Source organism: Gekko japonicus, unplaced genomic scaffold, assembly GCF_001447785.1.
Source record: "Gekko japonicus isolate JY-2015 unplaced genomic scaffold, Gekko_japonicus_V1.1 scaffold36, whole genome shotgun sequence".
Taxonomy (NCBI): domain Eukaryota; kingdom Metazoa; phylum Chordata; class Lepidosauria; order Squamata; family Gekkonidae; genus Gekko; species Gekko japonicus.
In genome coordinates this window covers 2089894-2112610 of record NW_015164182.1, presented here as the reverse complement: position 1 = coordinate 2112610, position 22717 = coordinate 2089894, and the positions used below count along the sequence as shown (strand labels likewise).

The window sequence follows — 22717 nt, the reverse complement described above, 5'->3', positions numbered from 1 at the left end:
TAATCTTTTGGAAAGATTCAACATTTCTCGGAAGGGTTCACAGGTATCCCTAAAAATTCCGAGAACTGTGCAATTTGCAAGAACTTGAAGAATCTAATGTTAGGCCATGCCCTGGCAGATGCTGTCCTTCAAGCTTTCCCATCAAGGTATGGCTGAAATATTTATTTTCAAACATGGTTCAGTTGCCATGTTCAGTTGAGGATGCATTAACTTCAGGTCTCTGTAAAGCTGATAAGCACATTTGTCAAAATGTGTCCTCTGTTTTGCTCTCTAGGAATACTGACCTGGTCTGATCTTCCAGCTGTAAGGCATGGAGGCAGCATCAGGGCTGTGCATCATTCTAGAAACTGACCTTACACACTTGAGAGAAATGACAGTGGGCACTCTTTAGAAACTGGTTAACAGGAATCACAGTTCTCTTAACTCCCCTCTAAATTCCTGCAGGTATTTCAGCTGAGCTCAGTGGACTGATGTGTGAACCCAACAGAGAATCTTGTCAGTCAGTCAGTCAGTCTTACCAAAATTCCATTCAGCTGTTTTAAAACCTCTACAAATATTTCAGCCAAGCTGGTGCTCAGTCTAAAATTTCCCATCTCTTTATGTACCAAGGAGGCCAATGGCATGTGATTCGGTCTATGTCCAAAGGTCAGTAAAACTGAGAGCCAAACAGCTGCAAAGATTCACAGAGTGAATTTTTATTTCCAACAAACACAGCGCCCGCCCGGCCCGGCCTGGGATGGGGAGGAAGACACGGGGGTGGGGGGAATGTGTTGCAGGGAGACGGGAGATTCAGATCCAGCCCCGTGCAGAACGGGGCAAAGAAGGTGCAGGGTCTTCTCCCCCACTGTCCGGGCAGGAAGATCTGGAGGTGGAAGAAGAACGGTGCCGGGGAAAATCTCAAAGGGGAGATGTGGGGCGGCGGCTTCAATCCCAGACTGCTGGCCGTGCACACAGTGCATGGCGTGAAGAAATACCCAGATAGAAAAGAGTTCAGAATGGCTCTTCCCACCCCACTGCACTGAAAGATCTTCCCCTCTACCCAAGTTCTGTGAGTGGGAGAACTGGAGAGCCATCGGTGTGTGATTGTGTGCGCGCTTTTGTGTCCTGGTGGTGAGTCACTGTGGGGAACGGGAGGACAGCAGAAGGGGGAAGGGAGAGAAAAAGCCAGCACCTGTTACCACTTCCGGGGATGGGGCAGGTGCACGTGAGGTGTGCGTGGCCATAGCTGCATGACAATTGGGGGGCGGGGGCACAACATCTTCTGCTGCCTCTCCCCGCCCCCAAGGACGGACTAAAGGGATTTCAAAAAAAGCCCGGTAAAACCACCAGAAGGGGGAAGGAACTGTCTTGTTGTTTTCGTCTCCTTCTTTTTCCAAGGTGTGAAAATATATATATATTTATATTTATAATATATATATATATATATAGGTGGCTAAATCCCAGAGTCCACAAGGCTCACACTTCTGTCTGGAAGTCCCCCTCGGATAGATCCAGGCTCATACAGTGTTTTTCCCAGTCAGCAGCAGAATGTAGCTCCAGTTTCTCCCGATGTTTGGAGGGCAGGGAGCTCAGTGTCATGGCCTTGAAGGTGCTCCAAGACTTTTGCTTCTGCTGCCGGCTGTCTGGGCTGGCTCCCTCCTGCCAGGGAACGAGAGGTGAGGTTACTGATTTGAGTCGGAAAGAAAGCAGAATGGCAAGAAATAGAAGTGCTCTCCCCCCAATTGGCACCCTCCTCTCTAATGCCTCGTTCAACCAACTCTTGTGTCCTGGTTCTGGTACAAGGGTCATTCCCAACTGGCATTGGCAGATGTGGCTGGTAGGGAAACCCATGTCATAATGACAGCTGGAACAGGACGAGCTTAAGTTCAACTACACGTTATGGTGGAGGCAGGGGGTGACTTAGAATCAGAATCACAGAGTTGGAAGGGGCCATGCAGACCATCTAGTCCAACGCCCTGCCCAATGCAGGACCAGCCTAAAGCATCTGTGACAAATATTCATCCAGCCTCTTGAAAGCTCCCTAGGCAGCTGATTCCACCTTTGAACTACTCTGACTGTGAAAAGGTTTTTCCTGTACATAATTACAATCTCAAGAATAATAATAGCAAAGAATTGGAAAACAGACAGAGTACCGACTAGGGAAGAGTTGATTACGAAGCTTTTTGAAATAACAGAAATGGATAAGCTGAATATGTACTTGGCGGGAAAAACAGAAAGTAACTTTAAGCAAAAATGGCAAAAAGTCAATAAGTGGATTGAAGAAAATGTCTAATGTAACCCCAGAATGTTGGAAAATATATGGAGTGTATGTTATGGAAAAATGAAAATAATTTAAAAAAAAAAGATTTTCCCTAATATCCAGCCGATACCTTTCTGCATGTAATCTAAACCCGATGCTTTGGGTCCTATCCTCTGCTGCCAACTGGAACAGCTCCTTGCCCACTTCCAAATGACAGCCTTTCAAATATTTAAAGAGAGCAATCATGTCCCCCCTCAGTCTCCTCTTCTCCAAACTAAACATTCCCAGGGCCCTCAGCCTTTCCTCGTAGGGCTCAGTCTCCAGACCCCTGACTCGATTCAGGGCTGCCAGTTCAGTGGCAGCCACACCTCCTTTGTAATCTGCACCTCTGCCCCTAATCCGAGAGCTGGCTCCAGGTCTCAGTCCCTGTGGCAGTTCTGCTCCCCCTCCTCTGGGCATGTCATGGTGATGGAAATTATTTGATCTATAACAAAGGAAATGATACACGAGTGCAGGGCCAGTGTCAACATACCCTGAGATGGAGAAATGGTCAAAGCCCAGGACTTCTGGCAGGGCCCACTGCTGTCAGCCCCTGGTCTGCCCATTGCTAGTGCTCTACTGCCCATGCTTCCAAGATGTGTCCACTGCCCAGTGCCACAGGGGAAAGAGCTGTGGGCAGCTGTGAGCATGGGTGGTGGGAGGGCTCATGGGCAGACACAGAGGCAGGGGGGAGGGAAGGAGGGCATGAACAGAAGGAGTTGGTAGTGGGCAGAGGAGGACAGGGGGTCCTGGGAACTCTCTGTCTGTCCCCCTCCAAAACCTGGAGCTCTCCCTGCAAGGGTGGTTTCTTATTTAGAAATGACAAAGTATTAAATTAAGGACTTTGTACAATGGTTTGCAAGTCTGGAATGATCCACTGTGAAAAACCTAGCAAGACATAAGAACATAAGAGAAGCCAATGTTGGATCAGGTCAATGGCCCATCCAGTCCAACACTCTGTCACACAGTGGCCAAAAATACCAGGTGCCATCAGGAGGTCCAGCAGTGGGGCTAGGACTGATGGGCAGCACCATCTTGCATCCTTAATCTATGAGCAGGACATACATCATGCAATGGAGCCAGTTGTCAAAGCTTTCCCAAGTTCATTTCCATGTAGGTTAATCTTAGGTCCCATAGGCATTTTTTTCAATGTTCTTAGCGCCTTCTTTCCTTATTGTATCAGGTGTTCTTTGAGAAGACCAATGGCAAGCCTTCTCCCATGCTGCATCTCTGTCAAACTCTGCTTAGTTTGCCATAGTTACCGGGGGGGGGGTATTCCGACAGGTGGGGTGAATGGTGTGTGTGTGAACTGCTCTATCGTAGATGCCATAACTCTTCCTTAAGATACCTTCCTCCTAGAGGAACGTCCTTGAGAACGAAGCTGTGCCAGCTTGCTATTGTAGATAACAGGATTGTATATTCCCAGGTGGTGGGGTAGTGAATGCAAGAGCTAGGTGGGATGGCTGCGACATGTCATTGGATATTCTAGAAGGGGCCCTGTTTGAACTGTCTCTGAACCTTCTGACATGGTACTGTTCTAACCTGGATCATGCTGATATCTCAATAAACAAATCACTGCCAAAGAGAGCGTTGTTGAGAGTCTCTTGACCAGGAGTCTGACAATCTCTTCTCTGATTTTGAATGGGTACTTACGCTGGCCATGTTCTTTTCCCCGCTCCCTGAAGAGACGCTCCACCGCTTCTCTCTCTGCATGATAAATGCAACAATTAATCACCACCTGTCAGATTCAGCAGCAAGTAAATCTCCACACAGGTTTCCAAGGAAGCGTTATGCTTTATTAGATTACAAAACTGGTACCATATCCACAGGATTATTGTTAGGAATGACCATGGGGCGGAAACACCCTTACATATAGCAGGATGAGGCAAATGGCTAAGCAAATGAAATTCGAGCGCGCGCATGGGAATTCTCCCGGCGGATGATACATGATAAGCAGGAGAGTCGCAGTGCCTCATGAGAGCCAAAAGATTCACACCAGCGGTGGAACGCAAGCCCTCCCTCCTTCACAAGGCCAGACAGATAACACAGTCTGGCAGTACCGGCTCTCATGGTCCCCCTAGCAATGTTTACTGCAAGCGGCAGAGCAGCGAGCAAGCCAGGATCAGAGAAGGGAAGAAGCAAAACATGGCAGCTAGCTGACACCACCTCCAGGTGCAATTTCCCCATCATCCACCCCAACCTGAAATGAACATTTTCTTGATGCAGAATTTGAACTCATAGTCCAAGCTGCAAAGCGTGGGATAGAATTAATAGAATCATAGAGTTGGGATGAGAACTCTGCTTTTGGATATAATTTCAACTTTGGTAGAAGGGTACCAGGGACTGCTGAGAAAGGCCGCATTCTGTAATCATTGATGTTTCCATAACATCTTTAAGGGCAGTCTCACATACAGCACATTGCAGTAGTCTAATCTGGATGTTAACAAGGCATGGGTAACTGTAACTGATTTGCATTACTGACCGCCTTAGCTCCCATGTTACCAGTATACAGTACTGATCTGCCTGTTAGCACTGATGACACTCTGGGGACAAAAAAAACTTTAGTTATTTACTTAGTCTTATTGTTTAGTTATATTGTTTTACAGTTACCATTTATAAAGTGGTGGGCTGCACCACAGCCTTGATGTGACTGTACTTACAACTACATCAAGATTCTTTTTGTGTGGTGTTGTTTTACTGAGTGTTAACACAACCCTAAGTGTTATCAGAGCTTGCTTTTTTTGTAACGTTTTATCCATGCACGCAAGTGTGCATGCTTATGGGGACAGACACTCCCAAAGTAACTTGATGCGCAAATGGGGTATGATTGCATCAAAACTGCTTATGGTGCAGAACTGGTGCAGAATGCTGCGGCCAGGCTGTTAACGGGTCTCTCTAGAAGGGACCACATTCAGCCTGCGCTGAAAGCGCTGCACTGGTTGCCAATAGCGTACTGGATTCGCTTCAAAGTGCTGGTTCCTACCTATAAAGCCCTACATGGCCTGGGTCTAACCTACCTGAGGGACCGCCTCTCCCCGCATGTTCCCCCAAGAGCACTACGGTCAGGGGCCCAAAATTTACTAGCTATCCCGGGCCCCAGGGATGTCAAACTGGCCGCCACTAGGGCCAGGGCTTTTTCGGTGGTGGCTCCTACCTGGTGGAATGAGCTCCCAGGGGAGATCTGGGCCCTGCGGGATCTTATGCAGTTCCGCAGGGCCTGCAAGACAGAGGTCTTCCACCAGGCTTTTGAGTAGGAGCCTCCGCCCCCACTATAACACCATCGCTGTGGGTTGGAAGAGGCCCTGAGAAAAACACCTGAACCTGAACATGAATGGAGTCTTAAACTGTTTACCAGGAACTTCGGGCATACGTTCCGTCATCTTTGGACTCTGAAGACACTGAGCACTTTGTTTAAATTAGGATTTTTAAATATGTATTGTATGTTTTTAAATTATATGTATATTGTGTTTTATCATGGCAAGGCTTTGCCTTGCCCTTGTAAGCCGCCCTGAGCCCACGGGGAGGGCGGGGTATAAATACGATAAATAAATAAATAAATAAATACATACATACATAAATAAATTATGCTTTGGTAAGGGGGAGAAAGGAGAGGGAGAGGAATGAACTAAAATCTGTTGCAAATGGTGGATGTGCAGAACTCTGTACAAAATTTGGAAGGAAAAAAACAGAACACTAGAGAAGGTGCCTGATTCCAGAGTTCCACTTAAAAAAAAATGCCCTGGGCTATTTGAATCCCATAAATTTGACAAGAATTCCAAAAGCATTCCTACTCCAAAAAGGTAAAGGGGTTGAGGGCTAGCTCAAACTGGCTTTGTTGTTACATGCTTACTGAAGGGGACACTTTGATGGTCTCCTTTTTGCCCTCCTTACCTTTGAGGCATTGGTTGCTGGTGTTCGATACCGGTCCAACGTGTGAAACTTCTGGTTCAACTCGTGGTAAAGTTCCGAGTGGCGTTTTCTTGTGTGCATAACTTTCTGTAGAAGCAGCAGCGGTGGAGAGAAGAGACACATCAGTTTAGCCTCTTGAGCCACGGATACCTAATCTCAAATCCTCCCCCCCCCTCCCAAACATCTACCCATGTAAATATATTGTTTAAAACTTAGTGGTGAAAGCATGACCTTTGAGTCAGGAAGATATCCCCCCACACCCCCTACCCAACTCAAATGTTACCCAACCATGAAGTTTCCTAAATGGCCCTGTCGACATCTCTGTTTCCCCCATATGATTAGTAAGACAACAGCCAGTCTTACAGAACTGTTGCGAGAATGACTCACTTCAGAAAAATAATTATACAAATACTAATTACTCTTTTTATCCTAATCACCAGATGCCACAAGCAAAAGAATCAGTTAAAATGGAGAGACTGACACAAACCCCCACCATAAAGTCTTCAAAGGGAAATTTAATTAAGGTGTGAACTGCCTTGGACCAGCCTTGGGCAAGACTCCACTTTAAAGGGTGCTGACAGCCGTCCTATAGCAAACCTCGTTTCTTGCAGCCTTCAACCCCACTATCCCTTTGGGTCATACCAGGCTTTGAAGGTTTTTGAAGTGTTTTAGAACCCTGCCTAACCTGTCAACAGAGAGAATTGTGGGATGTGGGTACACACCATGGCACTGATTTCTTTACGGTACTGTCTACACTCTGGAAATTGAAAGGCTCTCTCCTGTCAAGACATTTACTGGGCAAAGCTGGAGCCTCTTTCCTTTCCTCAGCAGATTCTTCCAATGACAGGAGATTTCATCAGATCAACATTTATGGGCTGATACCAGCAGACGATGAGCCTTTAAGGCCCGCTGGAACTACACCCCCTATCAAATCTCTCCCGATAATGGCAAGGATATTACCTCTTCCCCCCCCATAAACCCAGCTAAAATACTCCCATCCCCAGCTCCAGCATTTTAATCAACTGCTAACACTGTTTATTATCCGTTATAAAACTTGGGGGCCCGTTTCATCAGATTATGCTTAAATCAGAGCCAGGAAAGCGGCTTGGGAGAGGAAATAAACCAAAAATGAAATAAAAATTGAGCATTAGCTCAGAAGCACGGGAGAAAGCTCCCGCTCCCATGCAGGGGTGTCTCCCCAGGGCTTAGACACCAGCTAGCCTTCCAACAAGAGAGACCCTTCAGCACAGCAATGGTCTCCCCGTTCCTCTTTGGCTCTTTGCAGTTCCCAAAGCCTCTCGAATTGCCACAATGTGCTCCTTTTTAGCCTAACCCCACCTCTGTGGAGAGACAGCCCTATAGCATAACTGGGCTGCTTGCAGACACCAGGGGCTCCTTTTCAATTGTCCCTGGCTCCAAGAGGACATTTTTACCATGGCTGTCTGCGCCTGCCGGGAAGCCATGTAGGCATATATCATCATGCGTGTGTACAATTTATCCCACCACACAGCTGGATGTTAACTGGTATCTCCAAGTGGCTGCCAAGGACAGTGGTATGTTTACAAGGGGCCTCTGTGTTTGCCTGCACTGAGGATACATCTGCATGACAAATGCATATTGAGTTTCTGTCAGGTTCACTGGCTTTCCCAAAAGAATCCTGGGAATTGTAGTTTGCTGAGGCTGTGGTTAGAAATCCCTAGAACTACAGTTTCCAGAGTCTCCTGAAGAGAATAGCTATTAAACCCTATTTATGTCAAGGCATTTCAACTTCTGGCTGGCAAGAACCTGAGAAGACAGGAAGGGGCAGCAAAACGGGCAGGGGGGGGCATTGATCTACCACAAGGAGGACACTGAATGCCTGCGGAAGGGCACCACGGAGGAAGGTGGGCAGGGGACCTACCTCAAAATCCAGGTCGGAATACCGTAGCCTTTTCCTCTGGAGGAGAGGGGGGCACAAGTTAGACATACCACAACAACATACACACAAAGAAGCAAAAAAAAAAAAAGTGCCTTTACCAGTATGTCCACCAATTAAAAAATGAGAGAGAAACAAAGTGTTTGGAGGCTGTGCGCCAAAGAAGTGTGCATGGAAAAGGTGTGCCAGAGAATCCTGCCAAAGCATTTCAAGAGAAGGAGGCACTCCTGGACCAGCACACAGAGAGCAGGTGGGGGGCAGGAGGTCACAGCCACAGTGCAGTGTGCCTGGCATGTCCTGCTGCCAATTAGCAATCTGTGCCAAGCAAACAGGACTTGCCTCCTCTGCAACCTGGCCCTGCTAACCAGATGGTGGCTTTCAGGTACAACTAGTAAGCAAGGGCCATGTGGGAGTCCTTAGCTCTATGGCAGAGCACTCCAAGAAAACATCATGGGAGTGGCTGGAGAGGGCCTGGCTTGGATTTAGGGGTCCTGGCATTCTACCTCAAGAGGCTCTTAGAGAGGACTTTGGTTTTTCCGGTCCTCTGTTCTCCGCAACTGATTAGAACGATGCAGGGATCAGAACAGGATCTAGGATACACATTGCATCCCCCCCTCGGTCTGTCATCGATCTCCACCCCCTGCTATCCTGCATGGTGGTAGGAAGGCCCATCAAGTCGCAGTCGACTGATGGTGACACCATAGAATTTTCAAGGCAAGAGAGGTTCAGAGGTGGTTTCCCATTGCCTGCCTCTGCACAGCAACCCTGGACTTCCATGATGGTCTCCCATCCAAGTACCAACCAGGGCTGAGCCTCCTTTGCTTCTGATATCTGAGGAGACTGGGCTAGCCCGGGCCATCCAGGTCAGGGCACCATCTTGCATAACTCAGCTCCTGCTGCTAATACCCAGGAGGGCTCCCCCAACCTCAATACGTTTTTCTCCTCACCAAGCAATTTGTTTTGAAGCTTCAGCCAGTACATCAGGTTGCAACCTCCAGTGTGTTGAAACCAAGCAGTGGACTAATGGGAAGTTTTCCGCATCGCTGACTTTCTCTTTGAAAATCCAGCCTTGAGGATGGGAATCAAGTCCCTGCCCCTCCAGGCACAATGCCAAGTGGGGACATCTCTCAGTAAAGGGGGTGGTAGGAAAGATAAGGCTGGCCCGACATCACATGCAGTTGAGCAGAAACCCCCCCCCCCCATCCTTGCTTCAGGGTCAGGCAGGGGATTGGTTGAATTTTCGGAAAGTACAAAATAATGTGTACTGGAAAAACCACTTTCCCTGCTGGCCTCAGAAATCCCTGACAGGTTTCCTCTGACATCTGATCATCTCTTGCTCAGCTTCCACGTTTTGCTTGCACCCAACATGCCGAGGGTGCCACCTGATACCATACTCTTTGCCCACTGACATCCATGTAGCCTGAGAGATCCCGCCTACTCCTTTCACTATTTTTTAACATCCAGCCTGATAAGGGATTCTGGAGAATGCAAAAATTTGCACAATGTGTTGTGCTGGTTTGGATTTTCTTTGTGGATTTTGCTTTGGACCAGTGCAGCTAACTACACCTATGCTACTCACTTGAAACTGGTTTAACAGTCAATCACTCATCCATGGAATTCTGGGAACTGTAGTTCTGTAAACAGGAGCTAGGGATCTCTAACAGAGCATCCTTAGCACCCTGGCCAAATGACCGTTCAAAGGATTAGTTGGGGAGGGGAATCCACAACTGTTATAGTGGTATTATACCAGTAAGCTTGTAGCACATCTAAAACCACATGCACCACCTGTTACAGGAACTCATGCAGTCTTCCATGGAATCCATATTAATACTAGGGATGCTTGAACAGCTGTCAATTTAGCTCACATCCTGTTCACCAGTGGTGCTCAGGCAGCCAATTAAGCAATGAACTATTCAGCTGTTTGCAACTTGTTCACTGGAGGGATCAGCTGGGAGTCAGCTTCTGATCACTTGCTGAGGAAATTTTGCTCTGTACCCAACAAGGTTTTTTAAAGGGAGCCGGAATCACAAGCCAACGCCTAGCTGATCAGCTGGAAGTTGGGTTCTTCTGATCTCCAATTCTGGAACCTTTGCTGCATCCCCGACTTGCTAAGAGGCAGCAAACATTTCAGGGAAGAGGGGTGATCAGAAGCTCAGCTGATTTGTCTTCTTCTCCCCACCAAAAGCCATTGGCTTGGGCTGCAGAGAAAAGGAAACGAGTTCTTTCCCCTCTCCGTTTTGCAATGAAGCTAGTAGTAGCATTCTTTCTGCTTCTCCCCCCCTCCCAAGCTTGGAAGGGGAGTGGAGAGAAATGATCCTTTAGTGATGCGAGTTGATCATTTCTGATCTCCAGCTTCTCTATGAAGTAATTTTGCCTGTTAGCGGGGTGGATCAGAGCCCAACTCCAAGGTGATCCCCTATCAGGCAAGGTGGATCAGAACCCAACTCCCAGGTGATCCCCTAGCAGGTGTGAATGAGCTTCTGATCCCCCCAAAGCTTTTCTGTATCCCAGCACAACAGGGCTAGGATACAGGGAAGTGCTGGGAGATCAAAACCTGACTCCCAGCTGATTACTGACCAGCTGGGAGTCAGATTCTGACCAACAAGCAGCCACAAATCTGTTTGAACTGTTCAATGCAAGCAGAACATCTGTTTGATTGGCTCACAGTCCAACCATGTATATCCAAAAAAAGGTAAATGCCTAACAGATTTACAGTGACATTTGCAATGTCCCTAATTTATACTCAAAACAGCAACCTGGTTTTTAATACATGCACATTGGTATATTCTTTTATGGCTTTGCTGGAACAGACCTAGAATTGTATATATTCTCCCACAGCATGTGAAATGTACATAAAGGTAAAGGTTCCCTTGCTCGAAAGCCAGTTGAATCCGACTCTAGGGTTGCGGTGCTCATCTCCATTTCAAAGCCAAAGAGCCAGCGCTGTCCGAAGACGTTTCCGTGGTCATGTGGCCGGCATGACTAAACACCAAGGTGCACAGAACGCTGTTACCTTCCCACCAAAGTGGTACCTATTTATCTACTTGCAATGCCTTGCTTTCGAACTGCTAGGTTGGCAGGAGCTGGAACTAGAGATGGGAGCTCACTCCATCATGCGGCACCCAGGTCTCGAACTTCTGAACTACTGACCTTCCACAGCATGCAGTTCAGCGTCTTAACCACTTGAGCCACCGCAGCTCCATAAATACAGGGCCTGTAATCCATTATTTAAATAAGAATGTATTTGTAGGCACAGCCAGCCTTTATGATCAGCTGAATCACAACATGAAACATTTGCTGAATTCTTCAGGGCCAGTGGGGGTTGCATGCTTGCATTTCCCCTCATATTAAGAAAGCACCTCTCTGCACACAGAAAACTAGCAAATCAGGGAGAAGTTATTCTCCATGATGTTAGATCTCTCTATGCAGATCTCTCTTATTTTTAAATGGAGAATTCTTCAAATGTACTGTCCTCCTCCTCCTCCTCCCGCAGTCTGAAGGGCCGTAGTCTGCAAAGAGCTAAACTGAATGAGTCTGCCAACTTTACAGCTTGACACTTTTACACATGGAATTGTGATTGTAGAGGCAAATGCCTTGACTAGCTTAGGAGAAGTGAACCAGAAATGGGTGATGTGCTCAAAAGAAGCACATTCGGCTGCAGCCTGTCCCTAGGCATCAATGGGTCTTATTCACCAATAACTGCACAAGGCTGTGACTTTCATCTGCCTCCTGGAGGGCCTGGGAGAGAAAAAAGAAGCAGCTAGTCAGCCGCCCACCTCCTCACACCATCTGGTCTTCCTCAGCTGTTGCATCTGTCTTTGCTCTGGTCACAGCTGTATTCAAGGTGGTTACTGCCATGAATGAACAGTAAACAGGAAGACTGATGGGGTGGAGGGAGCCATAGTGGCTCCTCACCCTGCCCAGAGCCAGCCAGGCAAGTGTTAAGGTCATGATCACTATGCACAGTTACACAGGAGTACAGTTCAATGACTGCAATGGGGCTTTCTTCCAAGTAAACATGCTAAGGATCAGTCTGTAACTCTCATTATAAGGAATAGCTAGCAGCCAAAAGATTGGCTGTAAGTGGAAATACTGACACATCCTCTCATACGTACACACAGAGCCATTTTGTGCAGTAAGAGTTGGTTCAGATGTAACTCTTTACACCTGTGGGTTCATCAGACCACCTTTGTGTGCATGCTTATATGACCAAACATCGGAACCTGGAACTCACGGGTACTTATAGCAAAGATCAACTTCCACGTACACCATCAGATAAATTGACACCCTGCATGTATATACTGTCACTCTTACCTCCAGAGAGCCCACCTTCATAGCGGAACCTGGCACGGTGCGTGGCATGGTGCGGCTGCGCTCTGACATCTCTGAGGCCAAGATCTGCCGCACTGTGGGCTGTTGCTTGAACTGGAGGCCATATGGGTGCTTGATTGTCCCATAGGGCTGGTTCAAGTTCACGTTGATGTGGTCTACCGAGGCAAAGGAAGGGTAGGCCTCGGCCTCCATCATATGACGGACCTTGGTCATGCTTGGCGCTTCGTCCAGTTTGATGTTGAGCTTGCCCTCCTCCCTAGTGAAGGGCTTAAGGCTCACTGTCCGCCGTGGCAGCACCATGTAGTTGCTCTCCATGGTAGCCTCTTGGGGTCGTAGCCAGCTGTAGTCCATCTGTCGCAGATTGCTCTCACCACACATGTAGACGGGCCCCCGTGTGGCATCCAAGTTGATGTCCTTCTTGGTGGGTGGGTCGTTGAGTTCGTTCAGACCCTTTACCATGTTGTGAGTCATTTGGGGCACCTGGACTAGGATCGAGGTGGGTGGGATATTCCCGGGGAGAGTGGAGAAGCCCAAGCCACCCTCGGAGCTGGAGTTGAGCTTAGGATCCTCGTCCCCATCCAGGGAGATGCGCGATAAGGTACTTGTGATGGTGGCTGGGTTGCACGTGTTAACCTCTTTGAAGAGGACTTGGAGGGAAAAGGGCAGTCAAATAGAACATGCCTTAATGGTTCTTGATCTACCTAAGGGGTATCTGTGCTCTACAGGAAGCCTCCCACCTTGCAGGGATGGGGGTGCAGGAACAGAGGAGGGGTCCCTTAAGTAGGGGGCTATAATAACCTTTAAGGACCCGCGATGGGGATCCCAGCCACCAGTCCAGAACACCATATACAATAAGGCTGGCTTGTCCATGCACCAGAAGACCCACAGAGGAGGTGGGTCTGAACAACTCTGAAGTCCTTTGGGTACTCTACATGGACAAGCTGCATGCCCCTTGTGATTTTAAGGGTGCTGAGACTGAAAGGTGGATGCCAAGAAAAAGAAATGTGGTTCAGTGGTAGAACCCCAATCCTGAATGCAAAAGGTCCTAGGTGCAACTCATGGCATCACCAAAGGATGATTAAATTGTGGCACTTACAGCCAGTGGATGTCATTGACGGCCATGAGCAAAGATGGAACAGAACTGGATTCATGGAGAGAGGTCTTTCAGTGGTCACTAGCCATGGTGACTAAAGAGAACCTCCATAGCCAGATACAACAGACATCTGAATGTCAGTGTAGGGAGACAATATCTGGGGATGGCTTTGACCTCTGTTTGTTGGCCCTCTGGAGCGCTGTTTGGGTACTGGGTGAGAACAGGATGTTGGACTAGATGGACCACCAGCTTCATCCAGTAGGACTCTTTATTTGGTCTCAAGTATTTATTTATTCATTTATTGTCAGATTTATACCCTGCCCTCCCTGCAAAGCAGGCTCAGGGCGGCTTCCAATGACATATAGTAGTAGATGTTGGGAAAGATCCTTCTCAGCCTGAAACCCTACGTTGCTGCCGCCAGTCAGAGGAGACAATGCAGGGCGAGATGGACTCGTGATGGGGCCTAACTCTGCACAAGGCAGTTTTGTATGCAAGCTCAAGGGCAAGACTGATTGCCCAATGACCCTTAGCCTAAGAAGCCCTGGTATTGACAAGCAGCCACATGTCTAATGCCCTGGTCTGATCTTCCACTCCTCAAACGGGTCTGAGCACAAGAAGCTGTCTTATAATGAGGTAAAGCCTTTGTCTAGCCAGGTCAGCTTTGTCTGTTCTCATTGCCGGCAGCTCTTCAGGGTCTCAGGTAAAGAGTACTTTCACAACACCTACTACCTGGTCCTTTGAAAGGGAGATGCTGGAGACTGAACCTGGGACCTTCCGCATACCAAGCAGATGGCTCTGCGATGGAGACACCCCCCCCCCTCCTTAAATGAAGCTACCTAGTTCCATTTTGACTGGCAGCAGTTCTCCAGAGCTCAGGTAGAGTTCTTTCACATCACCTAACTTGAAGAATGGGAGATGCTGAGGACTGAACCTGGGACATTCTGCATACCAAGCAGATGCTCTACCACAGCCCCCATTTCCAAATTTCAAGTTCTGTTACCCCCTGGGAATATTTAACGGGTTCATCCTGTCCAACTCTAAGCCCGACCCACTTGTCTTCTAAAAGAACCAAACACACAGTTTCTGAACTTCTGCTAACCGAGTTCCTGAAGCCAAGAGAGAGGGCCTCACCTGTCTGACATGCCAGGTCAACATCCTTTTCAAAATCTGTCTATAAAAATACAGAAAGAGGGGGAGAAAGGAAGAGAGAGAGGGAGAGAGAGAAAAAGACAGAAGAAGAGACAGAGAGAAAGTGGGAGTGGAGAAATGAATGCATCATGGGTGGCACAATATGTTGTGTTAAAATACGTTGCTCTGGCTGTCTTCAGGCCATGTATAGTGACAAGCACAGACAAAAGTACTTTTTAAACAATGTCCACAGTCTGGATACGAAAGATGGGCAGAGACAGGGCCCATGGGCCCAACCTGGTCCACCAGGGTGGCACCCAAACCCGGTGACTGCTCAGCCACCTTTTGAAATGATCTTAGGCACAGCATGTGCACGCCCCAACATGGGCAAGGTGGCTGCACCCATTTCCAGAACAACAACACCGTCTTACACATGGCGAAAGCTGTCAAGTGCCTTTACTGGTGTGGTGCAGAGGCTGAGAGGATTAGCAGGGAAGTCACAGCAGCCCTGAACCTTCCAGGCATCCTTAGGCAAGCCACAGAAGTAATGCACATGAAACAGTCTGAGCACATAGCAAGAGCTCACTATGTTTGTGCTCAAAAATGTTCAGGAGAGCAACAGCTATTTTGGTGCTCAGCTGGCCACTCAAACGTCTCACCAACCACATGAGGTGATGAAGGCTGACCTAGTTGGGCTGCACTGGTTGGATTAAACTCCACAGCCTCCTTGGGCACATCCTCCTCTGGCACTCGGTGCCTGTCCCAACCGCCACCCCCATGCCTTGGCACGGGCCCCACACTCACTCACCATGATCTGGACCTGCCCGTTCTTGCAGGAGTCAGGAGAGTTTTCATTCTCATCACTCTTGCAGACTCCAATCTGGCACTTCACCACGTCTTGCACCTGGGGGAGACAAGGTAACCGTCTGGTCACTGGGTTGCAGTTGGCAACGCTTTGGCTCTACCTTTGCCAGAGGACTTCCTCCACCACCTCGTTTCCCACCCTGCGATCCATCTCTGTACACTGGAGAGATCTTTGGCGGGTAATGACGTGCACAAACAGCCACTTGGACTAAGCACTGATTCAAGAGCATCCACAGGCAGAGCACCAGATGGGACAGGCTTTGGGTGTCAATCAAATGAAGTGCTCTGGTCTCTATAAAGCAGGGAACACCAACTGCTGGTCCCTTGGCCCGAGGCCCTCTATCTGGCAACACCTAACACAAGTGTGCAGAGCTGTGAGATCAGCTGTCAATTCTCTTTGGCAGTGGGAGGGGACTTTAAGAAAGGTGAAAGGGAAAGGAGATTCCTGGGGGGGGGGGGGGAGCCCAGCGATCTGCTTCAGTTGCTGCCTCCAGCCTTGCAATAACAAATTCCCCACTGCTGTCTCTGCCATTACCTTGAGAGTATTTATGAGCAGACATTATGCCTGCTGCTCCCCCACCCTCCACCCAAGATTTTTGTTTATTAACCGGTATAAATTCTGACTGTCTTCGCTTGTATGCCCAAAACATGCACCTGCCCATTCCGGATGACCTTCTTAGCACCTGGACGGCAGGAATCACATTGCTAATCTGCCATTTTCACTGCAAGGACGCAGATGCTATAAGCACCCTTCTTCCTGACAGCACAGTGAGGGATGTGGGTGTGGGGGCAGCTGGCAGCAACAGGCACTGCACCCGCCACTTCTGTGTGCGCCTGTGTTTTATGTTTATGGAACAGTCGTTCAGCGCCCATTGCCACTAAGATAAATGGGGGCATTGGAGGGGGGCTTGGAACTCCAGAGCAGAGATGGATGGGATTGGAAGAAGGAGGTTGTGTCTCCAGGTAGATGGAGGGAAATGGAGCCAAGTCTCTCTCCACCCATGTTCCAGGCTGCCATTAAGATGTCTGATTGATTTCAGATTTCAAAGGCTGGTGGCTCAAGACCACGAATGCCATCTTAGAGGGGTATAGGGAGAGAAACACCTTACAGGCCTCTGTTTGGGTCCCATCTCTGAAGTTAGCTAAATGCAGTATTACATGCTTAATACCCCTTGTCTCCATAATGCTCCCAAACATTCAGTAGCATAGACATGCAGAGAATTAAATCTGCAGGCCTGGAGGGGGTGGAAGGTTTCCTTCAAAGTGCCAGAATAGGAATTACCCAGCCCAGCCTGAGAGGAGGTAATCCTCTGTCTTTCTGTACAATTACAGCTCTTGGAGTTCCTCTTGATTGGAAGGAGGCCAAGCAGAGGAGTTGCTCATGCAGAGACTCAGTGGGCATCCTCCTCAGAGGGGGGCTAATTCCAGTACACTTCTGCTTCGGAGCGATTGAACAATCCAATCATACCTGATGCAGACACACGGATGAATCCCCCTACCACCACTCAGCAGAGGCTGATTGGAAGGAGGCAAGGCCAGAGCAGGAGATCACACAGAGACACAGTGGGCAGTCACCTCTGCAGGTGGAGGAACTTTGGGTTTGTAACAGCTTTCCATTATTTAATTAATTTGCATCCTGCCGCACAGAAGATGGGAATGACTGAGTTAGCTCAACAGGAGAATACTTTTTCTGTTGGCTTTATTTCCTTTTAAGTCATCTGGGTTTCTGAAATGTCTCCAATGTTTTCAGGCCAGCTATCGATGTTTTAAAACAGTGGGGAAGTTTTTAAACATATCTATACCAGAATCCCATTGTGGTCAGATGTCTTGGAGGTACCACAGGAACATGGGGTCTTCTGAGGCTGTGCTTTTCTGGACCTGGATGGGAACCTCTCTGCCACTCCCTCCTCCTCCTCCTCTTGCCCCTCTGATGAGAAATTGGGGAGGAAGAAACCATCCAACTTCAGAGGGACGCAAGCTGCATGACAGTCTCTATCCCTATCAGGAGCACAGCAGGGACTAGAAACCTTTCTGTTCCATAATTAATCTGAAAAATGATTGGTTTGGTTTTCAGAGTCTGAAAAGAAATATGATGGTGAGGGGACTAAATTCCAAAGACTCTGGAACATGGACTTCACTCCTTCATACCAGTGGAAGACCCAGTGCGGTACAGTGGTTAGAGAGACTAAGATCTGGGAGACCCAAGTTCGAATTCCTGTTCTGCCATGGAAGCTTGTTGGGTGACCTTAGGCAGTCACACACTCTCAGCCTGACCTACCTTTACAGGGTTTTTGTGAGGATTACACAGAGAAGAGGAAAACATTGTAAGCCACTCTGAGTCCCCATTGGGGAAAAAGGCGGAGTGTAAATGAAGTACATCAATCATACACTTCTGCTCCAGGGGAGCTGGAAACACCAGTGTAGCCCCCCCCCCCCAAACAAACCAGCCACCTGGCAATGCACAGATGCCCACCTCTCTGCGCAGAAAGCAGTGGACAGTGATGATGACAAAGCCCTGGACTGAGTTGAAGACAGCAAAGAGGACCTGGAAGAGGATGGAGCGCCGGTCAGTCATGGCGAGCACAGCTGACATCCAGGTGAGCGCCAGCAGGGGCAGAACCACACAGGAGCTCCACAGCGATGCCCTAGGAGGGGGTGGGAGGGGAGAAGGTGAGAGAAACAGGCACAGAAGCCAATCACAAAGGGGAAGGGGCTTGAGGGGAACTAGAGAGTGCAGAGGCTGCCCCAGCCATGCTACTGCAGGAGGGCTAGCAAGTGATGGCTGGCAAGTGACAGCAGGCAGTTGTTCAGTGCTGGCCAATGAGCGAACTACAAAGGCAAACAGTGCAGGGTGAGTGCATCTGAGTCCAGACGCCTCCCCCAAAAGTTACTAGAGAACTGCAAGTTGAAGCCTGTCAGATGATATGGTGCTCTGTGGGGGCTTGCTGTAGTGGAGGCAGTGGAAATCCATTCCCTCAATTTGCACCCTAAGTCCCACTTCTATTCCAGTAAATTCCGGTGGCTTTTGATAAAGAGGATCAAAGAAATTCTCACCCTTCTCTCCTTCTCCTCCAGCCCTTCCACTTCCTTTAACGCCTTCATTTTCCAGTAACACATTTCCTGTAGCAGGCTCTTTCATTTCCAGTCTCAAGTGTCATCAAGTCACAGCCGACTTATGGCAACCTCAGCAAGGGGCTTTCGAGGTAAGTGAGAAGCAAAGGTAGTTTGCCATTGCCTTTCTCTGCAGAACCATCCTTGGTGGTCTCCAGTCCAAGTACTGACCCTGCTTAGCTTCAGAGATCTGATGAGATTGGGCTATACCATGCCGCCCTAATTCTGTAAAGCCCAGTCTTATTGCATTGTTTATTTGATGTCTTATGCTGTCTGGAGTCTACATACAGGTGGGCTATAAGTGAAGTAAATTTTAAACATCTTTACAGGAGTAAGGAGCCGCTGTGCCTTAGTGGTTAAAATTTTGGACCAGGACCTTGAACGACTGGGTTTGAACCTTTGCTCTGCCATAGGAGCTTGCTGGGTGACCTTGGGCCCCTCACGATGTCTCAGCCTAACCTAAGTCACAGGGTTGTTGTGAGGACAGAGGTGGGGAGAACAATGTGGCAAGCTGCTTCAAGTCCCCATGAGACAGAAACGTGGAATACAATTTAAGAAAATTTAGTCCTAAAACTTAATCCAGACAAGACTGAAGTGCTGTGGGTCAGTGGAGCTGCTTGAGGGATATGGACCCACCCTGTCCATGGGTATGGGTGTTATATCCCCCCTCAAAACAGCAGGTTCATAGCTTGGGGGTAGTACTAGATCCTTGCCTATGGTTTGTGGCTCAGATCTCCTCCGTGGCACCTTTTATCAGCTCTGGCTGGTTTGCAGTGCCATGGTGATGGATGCTCTGGTCATATCCATGTTAGATTACTGTAATGCGCTCTACCTGGGGCAGCCTTTGAAAATGGCCAGGAAACGTCAATTGGTCGAAAATGCAGTAGCCAGGCTACTGTCAAGGGTGGCCTCAGGGATCAAATGTGCTGTGCTAAAAAGTCTGCACTGGCTACTCATCTGTTTCCAGGCACAATTCAAAGTGCTTGTCCTTACCTTTAAGCCCCTAAACAGCATGGGGTCAGGAAGGACGTGATCCTCCCATGCTATCCAGGCTACTTGTTAAGGTCTGCCTCTCAAGACCTGCTCTCTGTGCCCCACTTTCAGGCAGGTGATGACTACAGACAGGGCATTTTCTGATGGCATCTCACCTTTGGAATGTCCTCCCCCTTGAGGTTCACACAGCACCCATTTTACTTTCTTTCAGGCACCAGGCTAAAACAATCTTTTTGCCAAGGCTTTTAATTCGAGGGTTTATCTTATCAGCTTTTTAATAGTCTGCTTCTGTTTTACAGACAGTTTTTTTATACTATTTTATTATGTCCAACGGCTTGTGTTCTAATACTGGCTTGTGTTTTAATATTGTGGTTGTTAACTGTAAGCCCCCTCAAGCAGGACTCTCAAAAGGCAGCATACAAATATTCTAAACAAAATAAACAGAGTTATAACCATCAAATTCCACTGACCTCTGCATTGAAGAAAAAGTGCAAATTATGCATCACCTGCACATCCAGACAACAAACAAAATCTATAGTAATTTGCAGGTGATTGACCTCAGAAAGGTAAGAAATGCAAGATTGGATGCAGCAAGCTTGGAACAGAATGAGCCACCCTAACCTATCTGTGAGGATGTGGAATGGTATAGCCTGATCTTGTAAGATCCCAGAAGCTAAGCAGGGTTGGTACTTGGGTAGAAGACTACCAAAGAAGGTTATGCAGAGGAAGGCAATGGCAAAGCACCTCTGCTTCTCATTTGCCTTGGAAGCCCCTTGCTAGAGTCACCAAAGGTCAATTGTGACTTGATGGTAGGTACGCACATAACCTAACTGATGCAGATTACAGACCATCTCAGCAAGGGACTATCATTCCTGAGTTTCATATGGCACCTTGCCCATTGCGGACACACCACATCAATGTTCAATGGCAGTAAGTGGGGCAGGCTGATGGTGCCTAAGGTTCGGGGCCAGGGAGGCTGAAGAACTGAGCCGTGCATTTCTGCAACATTTTTGCACTAGGCAAAAATGCCTCAGAGCTTCCCTTGCCAGCTGTACTCACCACTGTGTCATCACATTGATACCCTCAGCAAAGAGATGCAAAGAGCCTGCAATGCCTCCAGATAGCTAAGGGAAGTGGCAGGAAATCAAAAAGAAAGTTGGTTCTCTGCTTTCTTACCAACCACTGACAGGAGCCCCCCCCCCCCAATGGCTAATGTGGTTCGGTAAGCCAGTCAAATGTTTCTTGAGGCTATTAGTTTGAAGGAGAGGGGGTATTATTTGCAGGGCTTCCTTGTAATGCATTTACCCTTTTGCCTGTTAGTCTTCCTTGCCAGCAGCTAGCCTGAGGTTGAAAGCCAGGGTGGCTCACATCTCCATATACAAATGAAGTGGCAAGATTCTTGTTGCTTTTCAAGGTGAAGGATATTTATTCCCCCATTCTGGATGGCCTAGGCTAGCTGATCTTGTCAACTCCTGGAAGCTAAGGAGGGTCAGCCCTGGTTACTGCTTGGATGGGAGACCACTAAGGCAGTCAGGGATTGTTATGCAGAGGCAGGCAATGGCAAACTACTTCTGGAGTCTCTTGACTTGAAAATCCTATTGGGTCGCCATAAGTTGGCCATGACTTGACATCATTTTTCACCAACAAATACTTAGAGAACCAGTGAATGAGCTGCCATTCACCTGCCTTGAACCAAGAGGAAAGGCAAGGTACAAATGTTGAAATAAGTAAAATTCACCCCCAGATCCCTGCCTATGGAGGGTGCCAGCTAAGCTTTCTCCCTCATGTGTTCCATTGTCTGTGCAGGAAGCTTTGGACATGGGCGAACATTAATAAAGTACACTATAAAGTGGTATAGCCCTAGCAGGAGTGCTGTATCACACGCTCTCTTCAGCTGGGTCCCAACTATTAAATGGAACTTGTACTTCAAACAGCCACCAAAATTAGAGGTATAGTGCTTTTCTTAGAAAAAGAATATGGCTGAATTTTTGTTTCAATTAACAATTGTTGGAGAGGTTCTGACAAAAACCTCTGTCCTCTCCCCCTTACAAATCCCATGACCTTTCAAGAGATGTGGTGGGAGAAGAGTCAGGACACTCCAGCTTCAGTGTTTAACTGAATGGGCGTTGCCTTTTCAAGCAGAGGGATCAAAATAGAAACTTTTCTGGATGTGATGGATTCTCCTGTCTGCATTTCTGTCCTTCTCATGCAGTGTGTGTGTGTGTGTGTGTGTGTGAGAGAGAGAGAGAGAGAGAGAGAGAGAGAGAGAAAGAGAGAGACATAAGCCGCAGCTCATGCGCGCAATTAATTAGATCTATCTTTTAATTCTAACGTCTCCTCTTGTGCTACGCTTGGCTGTCAGAGGCTCATTAAAGCACAGGCGAGGAAACCAAGAGGATGTACCCTGGAATTTAATCAGGAAAAGATAACAGTGGCAGAAACATGGATGGAAGCAAAGAGGGGCAGGGGCCAATTTGCCAAACACAGTCCAAAGGTTTGCTACCTTTAACCAGTTTGTTCATATGCAAAGCCAAAGACGTGTGCAGCAATTTGCTGATGTCCCGAATCTGATCCAGTGGGAGAGCACAATCACCATTCAAATGAGCAAGAGCACGGAGAAGCTCAAATTATCTGTACAGATGGCAAGGCTCTGTGGGAGTGAACCAGGGCTGGTTTTAAAAGCTGATGACAATACTCCGTTTGAAGAGGAAAAGAAGGAAGTGCCCCCATGGCCCTGGGGCCAGCTGGGGAAACAGGTACATTTTCTGTCTGCTACCACAACAATTTCTATCTCAGGCTATCTGCACAGCACGGCTGCTGATGCTTTTTTCTAAAGTGCTTCTTCAGCAAAGAGGTCTTTAAAAATTAACCCCCCCCCCTCTATACACAGGCACCTTGCTTCTCTGCCCTCTTTCCAGAGTCTCCCTGGATGCCATCGGCGACACTGCGAGCAGAATGATAACACTGATGGCAAGGGAAGGATGGCCCGAGGGCCTGGAAGGTATCATGCCTGCCGTGCAGGGTGGAGCATGGGGCACTGACTCCCACCTGCAAGGAGGGAATCAAAGTGGCTGTGGATCACAAAGTGCCTTCT

At 48.1% G+C, this 22717-nt stretch overlaps 1 protein-coding gene across 1 annotated transcript in view; it reads right to left on the bottom strand.

The window, feature by feature from the left end:
- Window positions 1-1434: 1434 nt before the first annotated feature.
- Window positions 1435-22717, bottom strand: part of ADGRB2 (adhesion G protein-coupled receptor B2) — a 149718-nt gene continuing 128435 nt past the window's right edge. Inside the window, exons 25-32 of the mRNA XM_015408088.1 lie at window positions 17993-18164; window positions 15464-15559; window positions 14659-14698; window positions 12417-13081; window positions 8088-8123; window positions 6170-6274; window positions 3932-3985; window positions 1435-1638 (exon numbers count right to left, since the gene is read on the bottom strand). Of these exons, the coding sequence (XP_015263574.1) occupies window positions 1456-1638; window positions 3932-3985; window positions 6170-6274; window positions 8088-8123; window positions 12417-13081; window positions 14659-14698; window positions 15464-15559; window positions 17993-18164 (1351 nt within the window). The 3' untranslated portion in view covers window positions 1435-1455. The remainder of the gene's footprint in view (window positions 1639-3931; window positions 3986-6169; window positions 6275-8087; window positions 8124-12416; window positions 13082-14658; window positions 14699-15463; window positions 15560-17992; window positions 18165-22717) is intronic.